A 20888-nucleotide genomic window follows, 5' to 3' on the forward strand; every position below is an offset into this window, starting at 1 on the left:
TATTCTCGCTTGCAAGTGTATCATGGGTTTAAACCCAGCTGAGATGAGGCATCGCAAAACTGCTCACTCAACGCCCCTCACCCCAGTGGAATAGGGAGGAGAATCCAAGTGACACTTGAATCTTGAGATAAGAACATTTTAATGGTTAAAAATAAATTAAAATAGAATAATAATGGCAAATAATAATACTGGCAATAAAAGCAAAAAAACAAGTAATGCGCAATACAGTTGTTTACCACCCCACTGACCAATGCCAGACCCCCTTCCTGAACCCAGACTGGCTGTCCTTCCAGGTAACTCCCCCAGGTTATACACTGGGAATGATGTTCTGTGGTGTGGAATATCCCTTTGGTCAGTTCAGGTCACCTGTCCAAGCTGTGATCCCTCCTAGTTTCTTTTGCTCACCTCCTCACTGGCAGAGCTTGAAACAAGGGAAAAAAATAGTCCTTATCCTAGGATAAACACGACTTAGCAAACAGCCCAGAGCATCAGTGAGTTATCAACACCATTCTTATTCTGAACCCAAAACACAGCACTTTAACAGCTACTGAGAAGAAATTTACTTGAGCTAAAAACCATGGCAATGGGGTTTTCCTCTCTGCAAGCCATGACACATATTTTTGCATATACAGATTTATCTGACAATAAATTTCTCCTGGCATGGGTGAGAGTCATGGATTCCTCCTACATTGCTCACAGTGCTTACAGTGGGAGAGGAAGTCTGATCAGTGAGAAAGTTGTTTGAATGAGTCCATGAGTATCTTGTCGAGATCAAAACAGTATTTTTGCATTTACATGGGTAGCCCACTGTTGAGAGTGCATTTGAGGTCCTGCTTTGTGCACAGCCTGCAGATCATTTGGTGTTTTACAGCACTGCTTTAAGGGATCAGGAACTAGAGAAACCTGGGGATTTAATGCTTGAGATCTCCTCCTCAGTCCTTGGGATTCTTGCTGAGATTTTGACTATTTGATAGACACCATCTGTTACCGCAAAGCAGTGGAGGAACTTTTAACACTAAAATAAGAGACAGAGGCCTGGAGAACAGCACAAGGGGAGCTTAGCTACAGGAAAAGTTAATTAAGGTTTTGTTAACAGCTCATTTAAATTGTCTCCTGACTACTAACGATCTCAAAATGTATCAGTGACTTTCAGTTACTCCTAGGTAAATTCCTACCTCCCTAAAGATACCCCTTTTCTTAAAGCATGAGAAATGGGAATGGCCTGTTGTGCTATGGAAGCAGTCCAAAGCAAAAAGTACAACCAAAACTAGTCCAGTTTTCCTGTGGTGTGATGTAGGGCCTATACTTATGCTGACAAAAACCTTCTGTTTTGTTCATCTTTCCTGCTCCTCTTTCTGTGACCCAAGCTTGTGTACATCAGTTGGCTGTATCTGACACTCAGGATCTGCAGTGACTTACCTTGGTGTTATACATCATAGCTGGGTGTCAAGGTGAAAAATGTCAGTTCATTTGCTTATTTACAGTCTTCTGGTTTGATTTTTTTTTTTTTTCCTTTTGTGTGTCTTATGGTAACTGAGGGTTTCATAGAAGGAGCAGAGGAAATAATATATTTCAGAGTATCTCCAAATGCAGCTTTCCCTCCCAACTGTTCACAAATTGATCCAGACCACCTCTTTGAGAACAGGTCACACACTGCAGAGGAATGCATAACTTGCCCATGAACTGCTGGATATTTTGTCTTGTATTTACATTTTTCCAAAGGGGGGGAGAAAAAGGACATTTTTTTTCTGGATAAAGATATTTTCTGCTTTTGATGGATGAAATCAGTCTGCATGTCCTTGGAGACTACCAACAAGTTTACACTAGGAACTGGAATGAAGCCATCAATTCATTTCATGTGGGTTCCATCAGATGGCAAAACCCCATCTCATAGTCCCACAATGCTGCTCTTTAAATCACTGAAGAATGAGGTGACCTGTAACACTCCTGGCTCTCTGGGAAACACCTTGATGGATAGGGACAATTTGACTCTTTCCAACTGCCATTCATATGAGTGGCAATTATATTGATGTGCCTTTGCTCTTGGGAGAAAAAACAGAAGACTGAGCTGTGTAGGACTTGCATCTGGCACACTTAGAGCAGCTCAAGCACAAGAACTTCCGACATATTGAGCTCAAAGCCTCACACACCCCAGCAACAACTTTGGGGATTAAAGTTTGGTTACAAACCAGTAGCAGAGATTGGACCTAACGGGATTTCATTAAAGTGATTCAGGTTTGAACCCTTCTTCAGAGCCCCAGCCACCTGATTTTTGATCAAATGTAAACTCACATGTTAACATTTGTGTTGCATCCATCTCTAATTAGCTTGACCAAACAGTATGTGAGAGCTCATGGTGTCCTTCATTGAACAGCAAGAGACTCTGGTCCCCTTTGCCATTTTTATCTTTTGTTCCCTTTCTCATAGCAAATATTTTTGCAATGAGTTTGTGAATTATTAAATCAGGATTGCGTATAGTATGTGCAAACAGTGCTGAGACCCAAAGATCAATGATCACTGCCATCATCTTGGCTTGGCACTCAAACACCCCATTTATAGGAAATACTTGTTTCTTGGACCACCATTTGGTTGAAGAAAGGTTTATACCCCAGGGGTTCTGTATTAGATTCCAGCAGGTTACTTCATTAAATGAGCATATCAAATTTGATTGGAAGTTCTCATCAGCTTTCTGTTCCATTTAATTTTATTTTTATACAGATGAAGAAATTACTGTTACACCCATACCCACTGACAAGCCAACTACATTACTTCACATCTACTTTATAACCACATATAATTACATAACCTCTTGGTTTATTTTCTTCCAGAACTCATGGCTCCTCATAGAATCTGTTCTGTCTGAACTAAGAGGCAGATTTTGGCCTAAAAAACAGTTTTCAAGACATTTACATGGTTTGGGTTTTTTTCCTATATTGAATATTCCACATTTATTAACCACAATTTGATTCAAGCACAGTAAGGGCTTCACTGATACAGTCTGGAGAGGCTGTGTTAACAAAATGAAGACAAGCCCAGCATCAAAATACTCTGCATAAATCTCATTATCATGGCAAATCTTCCATCTTTTTAGTCCCATGCTATAAAATTTCTTTCAGCACACAGTGTTCCCTCCACTTTGTTCCTCCTTAGTTACAGGCACCATGACCAGTTTCTCACCTACAATTTCCAATCAGCATTCCTCCTCAAATCCTCCTGTTCTTCACTGACTTCACAAATACAGGAGACAGGGCTGCAAGGTATTCTCATCTCAGTGTGAGGGCTTCTTTGGGTAAGAATAAGGCTGGCAGATTACATTCATGTCAAAGCACATAGCTGGGTAGCTAAAAATAGACAGAATAAAAATTGGCATCTGGAAAATTTTGAAGGACTACAGTTTTATGCCTGCATAAACTCACTGCAATCAATTAAGGTTGGAGTGTAACCATGGTGGAATCGCCCCTAAGATTGTTTTTAATGCTCATCCCAAGTTACATTCTTAAACATATTGACAGACCACAGAGTCCATTTGTTATAATTTATCACAATAACCGTAAACAATCTGGCATAAACATGCTCTTTCATTCAAGCCAAGAAATGCTATGCACTCCTTAGATGCCAGAGAAGGCACCAGGGAGAGCAGTCCCTGGTCTCCTCAGCAATGCCTGGTCTGGAAGAATTTTCACATATAATTTCATCAACTTTAAAGCAGTGATTCAATTCTGAAGTCCTTCCTGCCATCAGTTTTATTTATTCAAGTGACTAGTGCCTGATAAAGAAAAGCTGCAATTCCAGGCTCCTTAATTCTTATTTGCTTAGATAATGCAATTGCATATTGCAGAGTGGATGGAAATAGAAAACAAACTAGGGAATCCTATTTTATGTCAAAATACACTTCCATGTGCCACATAGCTGCTCCTGGTAAACTGATATAACTGAGGCAGCTGTCTACAGACCAAGACATCCACTACAGTGGCTGAGGGGAGAGCAACCCCCAGAGCAGATATGATCCACCCTCACCCTGGATGGATGTTCTTCACCTTAGCCTGCAGTGGACCACATCAAGGTCACACGTGCCTAAATCCCACACCAAATCAGGCTTTGCAGGGATTTAACATTCCAGGGCTGAGGGATTGCCTGTGCCAGAAGAATACTGCCATACGAAAGCAACACCAGCATATAATTGAAATAATTTATTTACCACTAGAGCACCACAAAAACAGACATACAATGTGTTAAAATACAGAGTAATCAATCACCAAAGTACAACACAGCTGTCCTTTAAGTTCCTTCTTTTTTGCCTTTAAACCATGCCAACCATACAGTTGTATTGATGCTAAACACATCAGAAGTGTTGTCCTACCCCACCCAGCTAAGTGCTACGATTCCCCCTCAGCCCCAGTCAGCCCCTTGGGTCTGATCTTTCCAGATGCTGAACATTTCCCATCAGATCTCAGGGACTTTGTTCAGGAAGCTAAAATCACCTTGCCAAAATAAGGCCCCCGTAGCACAAAGTCCTTGAGCTGTTGCAGACCCATCTGAAGATCATTTGAGGGGTATTTACACCAGACCTGAGAGGTGCTAAGGACTCACATTACTCCACTCTGCAGAGGGGAATTCCACCCATGAGTTCTGCATATTGTAGGATCAGGCCTAACACCCTTGGCAATTAAAGGGAAATACATGCCTAATGAACAAGAAAAAATAAATTGTAGGAGCTTTAAAATAGAGAATTTCAAATATTATCAGTGCATTTTGAGGAACACTAGAAATTTTTTTAAAAATCGATTTTGGGGCAATGACTTACAGAAAGTGTTCTATGCTTAGAGAAAAACTTCAAATCCAAGTTCAAATTTTCAGCTGCATCCAGCACACAGTAAGTATAGTTGGACAACTATGCTATCTCCCATCTCACTTCTCCAAAACTGGTTTGAAATCTGCATTCCTGTATCAGAGAACTGCAAAAACATTTTTAAGTTTTGTGAAATGTGCTCACCCTTGTCTTCTCTCCTGTCCAACAAAAATACAGTTCTCATACTGAACCTGATAAAACTAATTTTGCTGTTGTTATACAGCAAAATCCAGAGTATGTATTACCCTGAGGAGTTTCACTGAGTTCAGTGCATCTTCTCACTGGAGTTAGTCTGGCTCAAGCAAGTGTTAGCAGGACAGATTCTTCACCTGTTCACCTCAGCTCACTAAATGAATCAGAAGTCTAACACACCTTCTCCTCCTGGGCCAGTGGGTGGGATTAGATAATCTCTGGGGCTGTGTTCCCACCTAGGCAATAAACACAGGCACCACAGAAGTCCTGAGGAGCTGCCTGTGCAAGCCACCACGGCACCTCAGTTTTGCACCAGTATTCTGATGAAGCCAAAGAAACTGCACTTCTTAAAACTGGAACTGACAACACCAAGCTTAGGAGTGTCCTCCCAACACTGTTCAGGACAATGGCAGAAAATGTCCCCTCCCATCCAAGCAGAATGCTTGCACTGCAGGTTTCCGGCTTTGCTCTGCAGTAGCATCCATCACGTGAAATGAAATGATTGTGCCTTCTTCAGTATTTTCATTCTTATTTAGGTTTTTTTTCTCAAAATGAAGTATGCAATGTGGTTTGTTTCTTTTTACTCCCTCTACAATATGAAAACAACAAAACCCCAGGAATCCCCATGTTCCTTTCTCTTTTTTTCAAAAGAAGCTTTAGCATCAACTCAATTGAGAAAAAAATTGGTAAACTTGCCAAAATCAAGGGTCTCATCCTGCCAATCCTTACACATACCCCAACAGCCTGAAGGGCCCTGCTGTGCCACTGCAGAAGTCAAAGGCAAACCTCTGTTACCTGCAGCAGGAGCAGCCCCACAGAGGAGCTGCAGGAGCGAGTTCCCCGTGCCAGGCGGGCGCATCCGGGTGTGCTGTGCTCCTGCCGTGCGCACACGGGCATCGCCGCGGCAGCCGCTGCCTACGGCCTGCTGCACAGCGCTGGATGTCATCCTCTGCAGGGCTTGGCCTCGCCTCAGCCAGGCTGGGACACCTCTTCTCTCCTCACCTCGCTCCCTGCCCACCTGCTTGAATGTCTACAGCCGAAAGGAAATGGGAAAATAGGAAGGCCCAGAGATCTGAACAGCATCGCGATGTAAGTGTTATGAACGGGGATAGCTGGAGGAGGAGGGGAGGAGCGGGGGGGGGAGATTACTTTAATCCATCCTTTTTTATAAAACAGAAAAACAAATGGAGTCAGGTAGCTTATGTCATAATGATGAACAATATACAAAGCACATGATAGCAATTATTATAAAACATGTATTTGTAGTGCAAGTCAAAATACAGGGACTCTACTCATACTGGCCAGCTAGAGGGAAACACATGATTCTGAGTGATCAAAAAGAGCCCCAAATTCAAATTCAAAGTCATGAGAGCTGACAGTATTACAGAGTACAAAAATATGGTGAAAATTTACACATTACACATAAAGTATGTAATTTTTTAATAGTTTACAAATAGAGATCTACAGATATGTTTCCAATTAAGCTGGCTTTTACTACCCACCTATTGTAATACTCTAGGTATGGTTACATATACCAAAAGAACAAAAAAAATTCCCATAGCATAGCTATACAGCAACATATTAAGGTCTGAAGATTAGACCAGTAAATGTTAAATATTTCACTGGTTTACTAAACTGACATTTTAAATCATTTACAGTAAAAAAAAATCTTATAGACTTGTCTTTGAGACTGAAACAGAGTGTCCTTTATTAGTAAATTATTCAGTATTTAAAACAAGGGTTTGAGACCTTACAAGAAGTCTCTCTAGGCAGCTGGCATGAAAAATAAGGTATTTTAAAGGCAGAGTTTGTCAGTAATGTAATAACTGATTTCTATTTTAATCGAACTAAACTAACCATTACTTTTCTGATTCTTTTGAGCTTGTGTTCCTTTAGGCTTTATATGTATTTCTGGCAGCTTATTTGGTCTCCACCTTGTCCACACTGGCTGGTGTTCATTCATTTTCCCAATGGTGATACAGAAATGTTCATTTGATAGTTTTTATACACAAATAAATAATGCACTGTTAACTCTATAGCTAAGAGGAATGGGTAGGATGCCTATTGTGTAACAATACAGAGAGATCAAGTAAGGCACGGGACAGATACAGCAACTCCACTTCATGGGATTTTCCTGTTTTTTTCCTTTCACATAGTAACACTAACAAATTTCTTCCAGTGTTTATTTTTTAAAAGGTTTCTTTTTTTCTTTAACTTTGCTTCTTGTCTATCTCACACTATGTGTAGGTGAAATGTAGGAAAAAGCCTTCAATGTTTTGCTTCAGATGCCAGTTTAAAAAAAAACAACAAAACAAACTTTCAAACAGTTCAGACTAGTACCGCTTTTTTTTTCTTCTTTTTTTTCCTTTTAACACTGATGAACCCGGGTTTTTATTTTTCTTTCTTTCCTTCTCACGCTTTCTTTTTTTTCCTTGGTTATCTTTATTTTTTATAAACACGTCATGCTGTTTCAGGGATATCCTTTAGCTGCACTTGCAAGACTTGACAATCATGTTGGAAAGCTGTTCGATTTTGGGTGTTTTTCCAATGTAGTAGAGGATGGTGAGGGGTTCCAAATCCTGGGACACACAGCACGGGGAGGCTGAAGCTTCTGGATTTATGGTGTTATACAAGCTGAGTACCTAGAAGGAGAAACCAAAAAAGAGAGATTAAGGCAGCTGCCTCTAATGAGCAAACTGTTTTCTGCATCACCTCCTCCCCCAGCACCTGAGAGAATGCCCACTGAAAATGGTATAAAGACCCCTGGAATTTAGGGGTTTTTATGCTTTTCCACTTCAATCTAGTGATCACAATATGCCCGAATTTCCTAAGGTTTTGTCCATACAGTCTTAATCCTCAAAGCAGGCACATACCTGGATTCTGCCTCTAGAATGATGCCCTTTGGGTCAACAGGCACACCCTATTTATGAATACAGAGGAAATTGAAAGGTTTTTATCTGTTTCTTCAGGTTGCCATTTGCTGTTTACAGATTTTGGAATTACAAGTGACCAAAGAGAAGATAGACCTCTTCAGAGTATAGGCATCCCTCTTCTTTTACCCTCTGCTATGCTAATTAAGTCTATTAATGCCACCCTGCAAGCACCAGGACTCAAGGTGCAGTTATTCCTGCTGAGAGCCAGATGCATGGAGTTACCTCCTATGTCACCCTGGATTCCTATGCATGGTTCTCTGCAAGGGAAGTATGTAGGGTTAGCCACTGATGATGCATAGGTGCTCCTGAGGATGCCATTAATGCCTTAGCCAAACACCAAGTGACCTTTTCCTAGAACTTCCACACAACATTTGCAGCTTAGAGAGACAGAAGATCTGTTCAGGACAGCAACACTAACTACTTTATTAGGCAACTTCTGGCTCCTGGGGCAATTATCCAAACCACATATTTGTGACCATGACAGTTACTCTTCCTCTTTCCTTTAAAAACAAGTGCAGTTCCAAAATGTGTGCACCATTACTCCACACCAGCATGGAAACATACTCACCTTATTTATACCTCTGCCTGCTGACATTGCTAACAGTACAATGTCACAGACAGTGACAGCCACAAAGGGGTCTGTAAGCTCAGGAAGAACATGGTATCATGGTTTTACCAACCAAAAGAAACTCAAGCTGTCCCTTGGGCATGGCAAGTTGTCCCTGCTGGCTGACACTGATCTGTCATTTTAAGGGAGGCTTGAAAAAGGGGAGACATCATTCTTAGTATGGACCCGAGGGTGAAATTCTTACTTTATGACAACTATGATGCAAATGTCTGTCTCTTGCATTTACTGTCTAGACATCCTTAGTGACAGCTGAGAGGAAATTAGCACTTCACAGCAGAATACTACTCATCCTAAGGCAGGTGGCTAAAATACCACATCCAATCCCTAAAATAAAAAGTCCCATCTCAGGCAACTATGATTTGGTTTATCAACATCCCATACAAAAAGTCCCTCCTTCCCATATAAATTTTCAAAGTGTATGAAAGAATATGTCTTTTGAAGTAAAAGGAGGACAGCTATCAGTATGGCAGGTCATAAAAGTAGGTGATGACCAGGTGGTACAGCTCGGCTCTTTTGTTACTCTGAAAATGCCTCCCTCAGTGTCTTTGCTGACCAAACTCATTGTGCCATTTCCACTCATGTCTATAGTGAAAGGCCTTTTCCAAGCCACCTCCAAAGGCTACATACTCACAAGAAGTATTCAATCCAACCATGTGTTCATATCAATGAACACATAAAAGAAAGTAAATCTCTGGGCCAGTACATTTCTCCTGCTTCAACACTAGCTTGAGGCCATGAGTGAATTCCTCTATAGGGCCAAATTTCATCATCCTTAGTTACTGAGACTAACTCTGGATACTTGTGCTGATGTCAGTCCCAGAAACATAGCTCAACCTGCAGCTATAAAACAGAAGCCGAAAATTAGCAAATCGATTAACTCACTCTGCTGTGCTGAGTATCTGAACTCCATAAATATGGGCAGGCTCCTGCACAGAAATTAGCATGGTATCCTTTAGGTTCATGAATCCATTTCCAGCCAAGATCCCTCTTGAAGTCAATATAAAGTGGACGAAGACAGCAATTATCCTGCACATTCCTGGGAAATAAAATACAAACACATCGGTCATAACAAAGACAAGGCTGGGAATAGAAACAATCCAGTTGCTCGCTCCCTGGAAATCAACCTTTACAGAAAGGCAGGTCTGAGTCACAAAAATTCTCAACTAAATCAGATCAATAGTAGCTTATGCTGTAACTGAAATTAGTTATTGCAAGATGCTTGGACATGGCAGGACTTGCTCATACAGACCAAGCTAATGGCTTCCCTGGAGGACTACTCAAGTGTTTTTCTCCAGATTCTACAGAGGAGACTCTAAGTAGGTGAACGAAGTGAAGGTGATAATTTTGCTCTAACTATGGGGCTAATGCATCTGGGAATCATCCCACATGGAACTGAGCTTCTACTGTCTAAGGTCACAGCAATCTGCACCTGTCTCCATGGGACTGGAGACCGCTGGGCAGAGACCTGCTGCACACAGATGCCTGAGGGTCTGCATTCTGTATAAAGGCTAACTGTAAAGAAACATGATAAACAACTGCATACACCTCCAGTCTCCCACCACTGTGTAAGAATATTGGATGTGCAGGCATAGTTACCTAAAACAATAGGCAGCATCTAGAGCACGCTTCTTCCGCCGACTGGGCTGTTGCGACTCAAGTCTGTAGGAGGGTAACAACATTAGCAGAAGATGTGGGGTCTTCCCACTGTATTTTTTCCTATTGGACTTTAAAGCTTTCACATCACCACTGGAATATGTGTAGTCATCAATACCTTCAAAAAATACATTTTGGTGATAAACATTGTGTTGCTTTTTCTTCACAAATTAAATAAACCATCTCTTAAAAAAAAAATCTCAGAAACTGGGCCATGATGGTGTCATCTGGGCATGTTTACTGGGGAAGTGGGGGAAAATTTCAACCCAAGATGCCTAAGATACTCACAGTTCTCATGTTAGCTATTGTATCAACCCTCCCACATTCACATCTGTTTAATGCCATTTCAGTACATTTACTAGAAACGTTTAAGTGAGTAACAGAGAAGGTAACTTCAGTCACTGCATTTTGTGCATCTTAGCTTCAAACGCCCCAAGCAGTGATTCTCTTGTTGCTTCAGTCAGACCAGTACTCCCAACTTTTAACTGGTATGTACCTTTTAAAACCTTTTAACGCACTTAAAGATGCTCTGGATACTGCACCTTCATTTCCCACTCTTACTTCTAACTAATCCCATTAGTTTCCAACATCACATTCACTCCTTTATGATACTTGTAAATTCCCCGTCTTTCATTGCCAGTTTATTTAAATCTGCTAATTTTCCCCAGAAAGTCAGCTATTCTAGTCTCTTCCTTTATATGGGCATGGAAAAGACATTGATTAAAGTATTTCTTCTTGAAATGGCAATCTATGGCCTCGCATTCTGTATTCTCTTTTAACACTAACTGCCTTACTAGCTTCTTACCATGGCAATAGCACAGACAAGAGACTCAAGGTGTTGGTCTTTCACAGGAATCACATTATGCCTTTTGTTAACATCCTTTAGAAAATTAATCCCCCCAACCAGATACTACCATCTAAAAAGAAAGAGATACACTATTCTTTTCTTAACATATGCAATTCTAGTGACCAAACACCATACTAATCATTTTTTAAATGCACACAATGGCTTTAATCATATGCACAGTACATGTATTTACGTACAGGAAAAAATTCCAATGCAGTGAAACAACAGTTAGAAAAACTTAATACTTGACAAGGAATATAGCCAAATACTTGGATCACAAGTGAACCAAATCATGATACAGTTCAATAAATGAGAACTTCAGAAACAGAATTTAGGTAAAAATTAGTTCTAATATAGCTATAGATTCATGTGTGCTGGTGGATGGTAACTGTAGTACAGTCAATTAAATATAATTTCTCTTTTGTGAAACTGAAAGTTTAATGGCTTAAAAATACAAGAGAGCTTATACAAACTTCATATATTTACTCCGTATCACTTTGCCTGCTGTCCATAAAGAACACATATAGTCATAACCCTCACTACACAGTTTTTTATTCTTTAATGCCCACTTATTCCAATCTTTTTCAAACTAAGTCTGACTCATTACAGTACTAGGATGGAGAGCAAAAGGATAATTTTGAAAATATTGAGCTATTTTCTCATAACTATCTAACAGTGGATGGCAAACTGTGCAAGAGTCTTCACTAAATCCAAAAACGTACGTGTATCTGGTGAGCATGCTGCAAACTGTAACACAGATTTTTAAGGACATCAAAGGTGCATGCATGGAATGAGACAGCTTTTTCATGCCTTGTGATTTTAGAATTGTTCAGGTGATACAGTTTTACCCTTGTGACTTTAGTATAATTTCCTACCAGCTGAGAATCACAATTCTCAAATGAGCAAGTTTTCAATCAGCTGAATGCCATTTAGAAGGCAGAAACAGTTTTTATTTCTCTCCTCAATTAGTACATACCACAACATTTTAAAAAGTTGGAGGTTTTTTCTTTAATTACCTGCAAATCTTGCTTCAAGCTCCTCACTTTTATTTGGGATGATGTAATTATTGGAAGGCACAAAGGTACAGCATGGACAATGTAAGCTTATCTTAAATCCAAGATTCCTGTCTGCAAAACATAAAAGTGAGTGGAGTTGGTTTTTACATGTGGAATGACTCTGAAATACTCCTGAGTTAATGGAGGAGCAGCTGGGGCAGGAGTGAAGGCAAAGAGCACTTTTTGTCACCTCTGTGATGGAGCCATTCATGTACAGCCTCAGTGACATCAAAAGACAACCATTCTCCTTCAGCTCTTGTTTTAACTACTTTGCTGTCAATATAGCGCTGTCCTGGTGATGATAATTCTTTAGATTTTAAAACCTGAAAGAAACAACAAATAAGATTTCCTACAGGTTAACATTTACCTGGTTGCTTTTAAAATGGACACTAACATTAGAAAATAGCACAAGAAACTATTAGAGTTGAAACCTCTATGCAGCAGATGAACATTTGTGCACATTTTCAGGAAGAATCTTCTTGGGGTGCGTAAGGAGAAGAAAAATATAAAAACACCCTAATGAAATCAGCTTAGGCTCCCAAGCAAAACACACCATCACATATTCCTTAGTGAGAGAAATCACACAGAAAGAACTGCCCTGAAAACCTATCCCGTAATACAATTGGTCTTCTGAAGAGATCACAGTAATCATCAAAAGAAGCTATTTCACCTTCTTCAGTAATACTTATACTGGCTAGAGCACAAGATGCCAAAGTCCAGGCTGTACATGTAGTCTGTACACTGAAGATATTACATTGCTCCCCTATAACTAACCTATGGTATAGCCTTCCCTCTGATTTTGGGTACTAATCATACATTGAACAGATAGCCATGTACAGATTTGTGCCAACAGGTGAGGCTGCTTCCATCCAAACTTTGTACAGGCTGTATTTGTATTTTTGTCAAATGTTTCAGCAAAGTTTCCACTGATCAAGCAATAAAAAATACTTGAACAAAAGAAACCCAGGCCCTGCATGACCAGAATTTCAAGTGTCCACAGTCCTCCTCATCCCAGGCAAACAATTCAGTGAGTGCCTTCCCATATACAAGCATAGACTGTTATTATTTACCCTAAGACAAAAACAATTGGACTTCTGGCTGTTAACAGCTGGTTTCTGGTTTTCTGGTTATTACTCTGTTGATAGTCTTGTGATGCAGGAAGCTGGAATGCCATGCAACATTTAGTCAACTCCAATCAAGATAGCACACGATAACATCACTTTGTAACTTTTGGCATGCCAGCTGTGCGACTTCATATTTTGTTTCTGGTTTTTCCTTTCTTTAAGCACCCAAATCCATCTCCAAATGAGTAACTGACAACATCTCATTGTTTCCTCCTATTTTCTCAGCCCAGAACAACCTGACATCTAGCAAGCAGTGCTGTAATAAAATCATGGTGAAACCACATAATACATGTAAAGAAAAATATTTCAAAAGAGGTGTGAAACTATGTCATCGTGATAAAATCAGGCTTTTCGTAATTAAACAGGCTTGAAAAGCTCAGATTCTGTCCAGCATGTGGAGTCAGCATGCAGAGTCTCCCTGTTTATTGCAAGGCAGTGCTGGATCTCTCACAGGCCAACACCGTGGCTCCTACAGTAACATTTGTCTTATGAAAAGAACAGCAACATGACAGGCTCTTTGTCTTCTTTCTGATCAACACATTTAGCAAAAAGCCATGAGAAGATGTTGGTTCAAGTCCAGAAGATTACTAAGGGCCCCTGGTAGGCAATGCTGAGTTCCCCAGTAGGAACAAGGGCACTCCAACAGTGAACATTGGGACTCCTTTTTATGAGGTAACCTTCAAACAAAGTGTCTGAACAATTGTTTACAGAGAGTCTGGCAGCAGCAAGGGGACTACCACTGCTCAGAAGTGCCAGAGGGATGAGAGAATCAGTAATCAATGCTGGGAAAGTCCCGGAGGAGTACAAATATAACTTTGCCTTCCCTTTGGTCTTTATCAGGTCAAGTGTTTCTGAGGATGTAATGCAGCTGTCATTCTGCAAGGATGTGTTGGGGCTGGGGGGTGTGAAGCAAATGGGACACAAGAACTTGGCTCATTTCTCTTCCTTTCTGCACAGTCATATCTTTCCAAAGACTCCAGAAACTGCATACCTCAGTTTTGGCAGTGATGTAAGGACTAAAAGTAAGTTATGTGCCAAAAGCAATCTCCTGATGTTAACTATAATTGGTCTTAGACATATTCTGAAGACACAACTGTGCCTTGGTATCAAAAATAAATGTATTTATTCCAGTCTTTATCCCAATTGCTACCAAAAGACAGAGTTAAGGGCTGTCAGTGTGTACCTGGAATAAAAGGCATTTGTAAAAGTACAAGAAATCATCACTGTACGTATCCAATGCTCCAAGGAAAATCCAACCCCACTGTTGAGCTGAATGGCAAGAAAATGCTTCTGAGCTGTATGGCACTGTGGGACAGGATGGATACCATGGATTAGAAGAGCTGGATATTATCCACCCTATGGTACCTACAACATCTGAGAGTAAAGTTTCTCTCCATGTTGTTTACACAGCATGTTCAGGAAGAAAATTATAAAGAACGAGGTAAAAAGTCACAAACTAAGTATGAGATAATTTCCACAATTGACACCATGGGTTAAACAGGCACTGGCAGTTCTTAAGCAAAAGGCTGTTAAGTGAGAAGAGTGTTACACTTAGTAAAATTAATTTAAATGTCCTTCTCTGGGTTAAGTATCTTTAAAGTGTTAGGGTGATGCATGATCTTAACAATCTGAGTACTTGTAAGCAAGAATGATCTTCTAGTCTCACCATTTCAATTATCTCTTCTTTTTCTCTTACATTGTTGGAAGTGTGGAAAGCTAACGGAAGGTAAAATCTGAGACTGGATCCTCAGAGTCTATTTTCTCCCACAAATAATTCTGATTAAGTTTCTTTTCCTACCTTGTTTTTTATTTCCATTCACACTGAAGTAATTACACTCTATATGGGGGTAAACAAAGGGGCCTTTTTGTAGGAATCTCTCAGAAATTTTTACAGCTGCAATATATTCTTCAAATGAGTCTTCCAGAAATCACTACATTAAATAAGCATTTAGGTTCTCTGTGCCATTTCCCCACTTTGGTTTGCTTCTTTTTACTTTGCCCTACAATTCTGGTTTTAACCTTTCCCAGCAGCAACACGCCTTTTTCTTCCAATACACCTCAAGCATATATCCTCAATGAAAAACTTCTCTTTCACCATTTCCAATCCTTTCTTCCTACTAGATCAACCAATTTAGTTTCAAAAAAGAATAAAAGCCTTGCAGCTTTTGTGCTTGAAAGCTTGTCTACTTCTTCCAACCACACTGATTGGTCTTAGAAGAGATATTACCTTCACCTATAAACATTGCCTTGCCTTACCTATAAACACCACCTCACCTTCATGCTTAGCCCATCACAACCACATCAAAAACGGTTATCAGAACTGCTGCTGCACAGCTTGTACCTGCAGGAGCTAAACAAAAGCCTTTGTGCAAAAGTTTTCAGTGCATTAAAAGTATTAACAGAAGGCAGGGGGAAAAAAGAAAATTCACAGAAGAGAAAATCAACAAAGTCAAACTTCCCCTTTAATCCTTTCTTACTTCCTTTTGGCACCTTACCCAAACACTCCCTCTTGAAGAGGTAGAAATAGTTGGGTCTGACTACAGGCCATGATGGGAAGGCAAAGGTTTTCCGGTGGGGGAATCCTGTGCATCACCCACTGCATGCAGAGACACAGATCCCATCATTTGCATGAGCAGGAGACAGAGTTTCCACACAGCAGCCCCACCTCCCCCACTGGGGAGGGACACATCCCAACACCCCCAGGTACAAGCACGGTGATGCACGATGGCTGCGCAGGAACAGCTGTGAGCATGCACACCTGCACACGCCTCAGACACAGCCCAAAGCCAGCAAACACGGGTTCTGGACATGGACATGTCTGTCCAGGAATATCTGCTCTCTTGGTCTTACTTCCACTGCCTGTTAGAACAAATGATTACACAGGGAACATACATATACAGATCACATGCTGGGGATGAGCTGAACTGGAAGAAGTGTTACCAAAAGGTGATCCATCAGGCTTCTAGACCAGTATACAGAGTAACGTTCATTCAGTAGCAATGCCCTAAATTCTTAGAACAATTTCAGGTTTTTTCTACCCCATTTTTGAATGTGATTCCTCCCTTTCACAGGAAAACCACCAACTAAAACACTTCTTAATCTTCTCTTGACCAATACCTTGCACACTGCCTTCTACCTACCGTTTTCTATGCCCACTGCTAACCTACCTCTCATAGATTTTTTTTCAATTCTGAAGCTTCTTGAAAATATCTGGTGAAAAAATGATCTTACAAATACCCATGAGGAGTCTCTAGATACGACATACATGCAGCTACTGCCAGCACACCAAGTTGAAACAAACACATGAATAAATTAATAATGCAGTTAATTGCAGGAAATGGCTCATGAAGAAGCCAGATGCAAACAAAGCATTGCTCTTTTTTGTACATTGTTTAGGAAGCCCAGCCGGGGATCTTGGTGATGACAGCACTCACATGCCACCCTCATCAGGCCTGCCAGATTTCTGGTATTTTACAAATCCTGTTGAAATATACTCTTAGTTCTGCTCAGTCTTCTGAGGGAGAACCTCTGCTTGGCTGGCAGGGACTTGTCTGTGCTCCTTTTCATCCATTAGAGGAGGCTGACCCATGATGTTATCTTGAAAGCACATCCCAAATCACCACGACCAGGGCATTCAGCAGTGAAAAAATTTAGTTTTGTCACAAACTGGTTTCAGAAGCATGAGGAGTTTCCAGAAAATACGGATTTGTAAATTACTTCTGTCACTTGCTATGCTTATTTTTCAGACTAACTGGAAAGCATTAACAGATACATTTTTTAAAAATTTAAGTATCAAGTAGCTGAAATCTTCATTCAAATACTGGAGGATGAAACTGTTTATTTATAGGCACACAAATTTATACCCTCAGGAAACTATCACACAGTAAAAGTAAGGATAAGGATTATCTTAGTCTGTATTTTATAAACTGTAAAGTACACTGAGAACACTACATAATTCATGATAACAAACAAAGCAGAATGCTTGCAAAATTAGCAGAAACATGACTTCTTTAAAGAATGGGGCATATCAGAAGTTAATATGAGCAGAGCAGCAGCACTCAGTGTCAGTGTAATTAGACTGGTTCAAAAACAAACTCGAAAAAACTACTAAGCCCACGACTGTTCAAACAAACATTATTTTGTTCAAAGTTTCCTTTGCCTACCCCCCCGGCTCATATATTTAGGCAGCTAAAGCAGGGGATAACTGAATCAACACATTAGTGTATGCATTCTAGACAATAACCACTGACAGCAGACGCCAAAACAGCCTGTCTTCGTGACTCATTACACAGCTAAAAGGAAAAAATTTGACATGAAGATACACTGGCTCTTTCAAATAACTAGAGCCCCAGAACAGCAACTTGTTTAGTTCGTTTCAGATTTGGTATTCTGGCCAATAACTACTTCTAGTCTTCTATTGTCACCACAATCAGATGCAGAAGAATGGGAAAATTACAATTAAGTATAATTTACAGTGGAATAGTTTTGGCTAATAAATTCACCACCTCCTCAGCAAGCAAACAAACAAAGAACTGAATGTGGTTCAGCAGTGATGATACACAGGCTGATGCATCAATGACATACATCTGCTACAGCCAAGAAAACCAAGAGCATTTTATGGCTGAGTTTGGGAATTATGGTCACCAACTCTTTGGAAATATTTTTGGTGACTTATAGCTTCTTAAAACAAGTTGATGAACTTTCCAAACATAGTAATAAGATCATATGGCCACTTAAAAATATCTATCCGATTTCCTGCACTGCATTAGAACTTGAAATGGTCACTGCTATCAGCCAGTGTGGGTTCTGCAGTCACTGAACAGAAGTAAATATGGCATTATCTTGTGAAAACCTGCTATTAATCTGTCTTTCCTCTCCATTCATTCTGGACTGTCTGATCTCCTCCCTCCAGATGCTGTTGGCCCCCTGATAACTTCCTTCCTTCCCTTCCCTTCTCTGTCATTTCAGACTCCTGTGATGTTCCTGTATTACAACATCTTGGCAGGCTCACTACTCTTTCTCTGACTTATCAGTCATTATCCACGATTTCCATTGGAACTTCATGGCCCTTTTAAAAATAATGGAAATAACCTGACATGTGCTTGTAAGCCTAAAGTAAATAAGCCCAAACAATGAGATCCAGTGGTAAATGAGGTGCTTATGCTGGTTAACATGAGAGCAAAGATAAGTTCAGCTATGCACACCATGGCTGAAAACTGCCATTTAGGATGACCTTTCCTGAACCAGAAGAAACTGCAGGGGACTACAGCCTAACTCTTTACACTGGAATGACCAGATTCCCAAGGTCTGCATACACAGCTGCTGGGAGTCTCCAAATTCTTACATACGATTCACCCTATTGAAAGATTCACTCACTGCCTGGTTCCAGATTTCAAAGGTCTCCTCGGACAGCTCTCAGGGACTTCAGCCAGCTCTTTCTAAAAACTTAGAGTTAAAAAATGGCCATGCTAATAATCAATCCTTTCTCATTGCCCGGTTAAATCTCAGGCCTTTGATCCTATTTTGGACATAAGGAAAACAAAATCCTTGATTCTGCTGCAAACCTCTCCAGTTTATTACTCATTATATGTGAAAACATATGGTATAAAGTGCAAAGCTTCCATACAGTACCTTTTGCCAGATAATTGGGAATCTACTGGCTATCAAAATCTTAGCTGCTTCTAAGTGCAAGAGATGAGCTTTTTTAAAAAATGTCAGTGTGAGTTTTTAAGCTCTTCTTGTAGCCACTCCTGCAAAGGAGTAATTCAGACTCTGCCTTCAGTGCTATGGAGTTAAAAGGGCTTTACAGTCCCCCTGCTTATCAATGAAGTCTTTCCATTACTTGCAATGGTCTCCGAATCAGGCTCAAACTGAGGGCAGAATCTTTAGAGACTATTATATGAGATGCAGAGTTCCTGCCAAAATACAAAGAAAGGTATGGAGTACTTGCCAAAGTTTGTAAAAAACCCATAGGTCTCTGATCCATCTGCTCAGAACTTGCCAGACACGTTCTTCATGCAAACTTGCAAATAAAAAGAACATATTGCACACAACTGCTTTTATATCTGGATGGGCTACAGCTGCAGAAGGATTCTCTTACAGTGCTGGCTGATGCTCACTTAAAGGTAAAAGAAGGTGAAGTGTGAGGCAGGCAAAGAGATGAGCACTTGAGCAGGTCAGAAAGGGAGGGGAAGTCAAGTGTGTCATGGAATCACTGTGACTGACTCGTTGCATCACCCTGCGGTGACAGGATGAGCTCTGGAAGAGAATGGATCCTGGGAAGGGATTTCCTTTCCATTTGTTCCCCAAGCAGGGCCTTCCTCCTGATACTGAAGATACATTTGCAGTGTAAGTTGGGGACAGAGCCCTGAGGCTGTCCAGCCTGATTTATGTTTAAGCAGGCAGGAAGACTCTGCATTGTTTAAGCAATAAAGAAGAACGGAGGGTCTGGGGTCCTTCTCCTGGAAGATTCTGAAATATTGAGGGCAATTTCCTGCCATTTGGGAGATTTTAAGATAGCTCCAAAGAAAGATTTTATATAAAATGAAGCAAAACAAAAAAAATCCCGTAAACTTATCTAGCCTTTAGCTTTAACTTGCCAAAGGCACATTATGTTTTATTAAAGTATCAACAAAGAGGAGCCAAAGTCAACAGAAACAGAGTGGGTTCTCCGGTCTTCTAGCCAAATCTCCCAGATCCTGCAGGGTACTCCTGTGTTCATATCCTCTTTATGCACAGGTCTCCTAAGGCTTTTTCTCTTCCTTGGTCCTGTCCCTGACAGTCGCATCTTATCTTCATGTGCATTTTACTACAACATTTTGGCATGCGGCTTTCTTGGCTAAATGAGTATTTGGACACAGTACTTTCTACAAGATGTTGTCTTCTTCCACAAGTCCCTCCTCTTTCTTCCCTTCCTCTTGCCCGCCTTGTTCCCTATAACTCAGTTCTCCTTGTAGTCTTCTCTTCCCACCACCTACAGGTTTCCACACAAATCACTCCCATCTTCCTCCATTTTCTCCCATCACCTATTCTTCTTCACATAGCCTTCTCTCCAACAAGGCTTCACATTGTTTCCTAAAGCTCCCCAGAACAGGAGCACCACCTTTCCCCCTCCAACAGTACATGGCCATCAAGCCAATCTACTGTTCCTTAGCCCAGTGACCACCACGCTGAGCTGCTTGCTTCAAACTTGCTCGTGTCCCAGCGTAATGTAGGCTTGGCTACCCCAACAAACCCCAGCCCAGAGAACAGGAACCCAAAGCTAGCTGTTGTTTTCAGACCCATGGCGTGCATTCCCATGCCTCCAATAATGTACAGGCAGCACAAATGGCAATACAGCCACCTGTGACCCACATTTCTACACATGGCAGTGTCCAGCTGGGAAGTACACACTGGCCCTTGCCAGGAGCTGATGGAAATATTATATATTATATTCCTTCAAGTTGTCTTTAGTAATTGCTCTATTCCTGACAAGAGGCAGGTGCATCCAAGATACGCTCCCAAATTACAGTGAAGATGATGGAGCCATAAACACTTGCCCTCATGCTCACAGAGTATTTGCCAAAGGTACTCTAGATATGATCTCTAATGTACTGACAACTTTTTAT

The 20888-nt window shown here is 40.7% G+C and overlaps 1 protein-coding gene across 1 annotated transcript in view; it reads right to left on the reverse strand.

Moving 5' to 3' along the window:
* Window positions 1-4175: 4175 nt before the first annotated feature.
* The window catches only part of TGFB2 (transforming growth factor beta 2), a 60851-nt gene continuing 44138 nt past the window's right edge, over window positions 4176-20888 (reverse strand). Inside the window, exons 3-7 of the mRNA XM_071425936.1 lie at window positions 12348-12480; window positions 12119-12229; window positions 10199-10373; window positions 9485-9638; window positions 4176-7683 (exon numbers count right to left, since the gene is read on the reverse strand). Coding sequence (XP_071282037.1) covers window positions 7525-7683; window positions 9485-9638; window positions 10199-10373; window positions 12119-12229; window positions 12348-12480 — 732 coding nt within the window. The 3' untranslated portion in view covers window positions 4176-7524. The remainder of the gene's footprint in view (window positions 7684-9484; window positions 9639-10198; window positions 10374-12118; window positions 12230-12347; window positions 12481-20888) is intronic.

Source organism: Agelaius tricolor, unplaced genomic scaffold, assembly GCF_023055355.1.
Source record: "Agelaius tricolor isolate 1412-34295 unplaced genomic scaffold, bAgeTri1.0.p SCAF_1, whole genome shotgun sequence".
NCBI lineage: Eukaryota > Metazoa > Chordata > Aves > Passeriformes > Icteridae > Agelaius > Agelaius tricolor.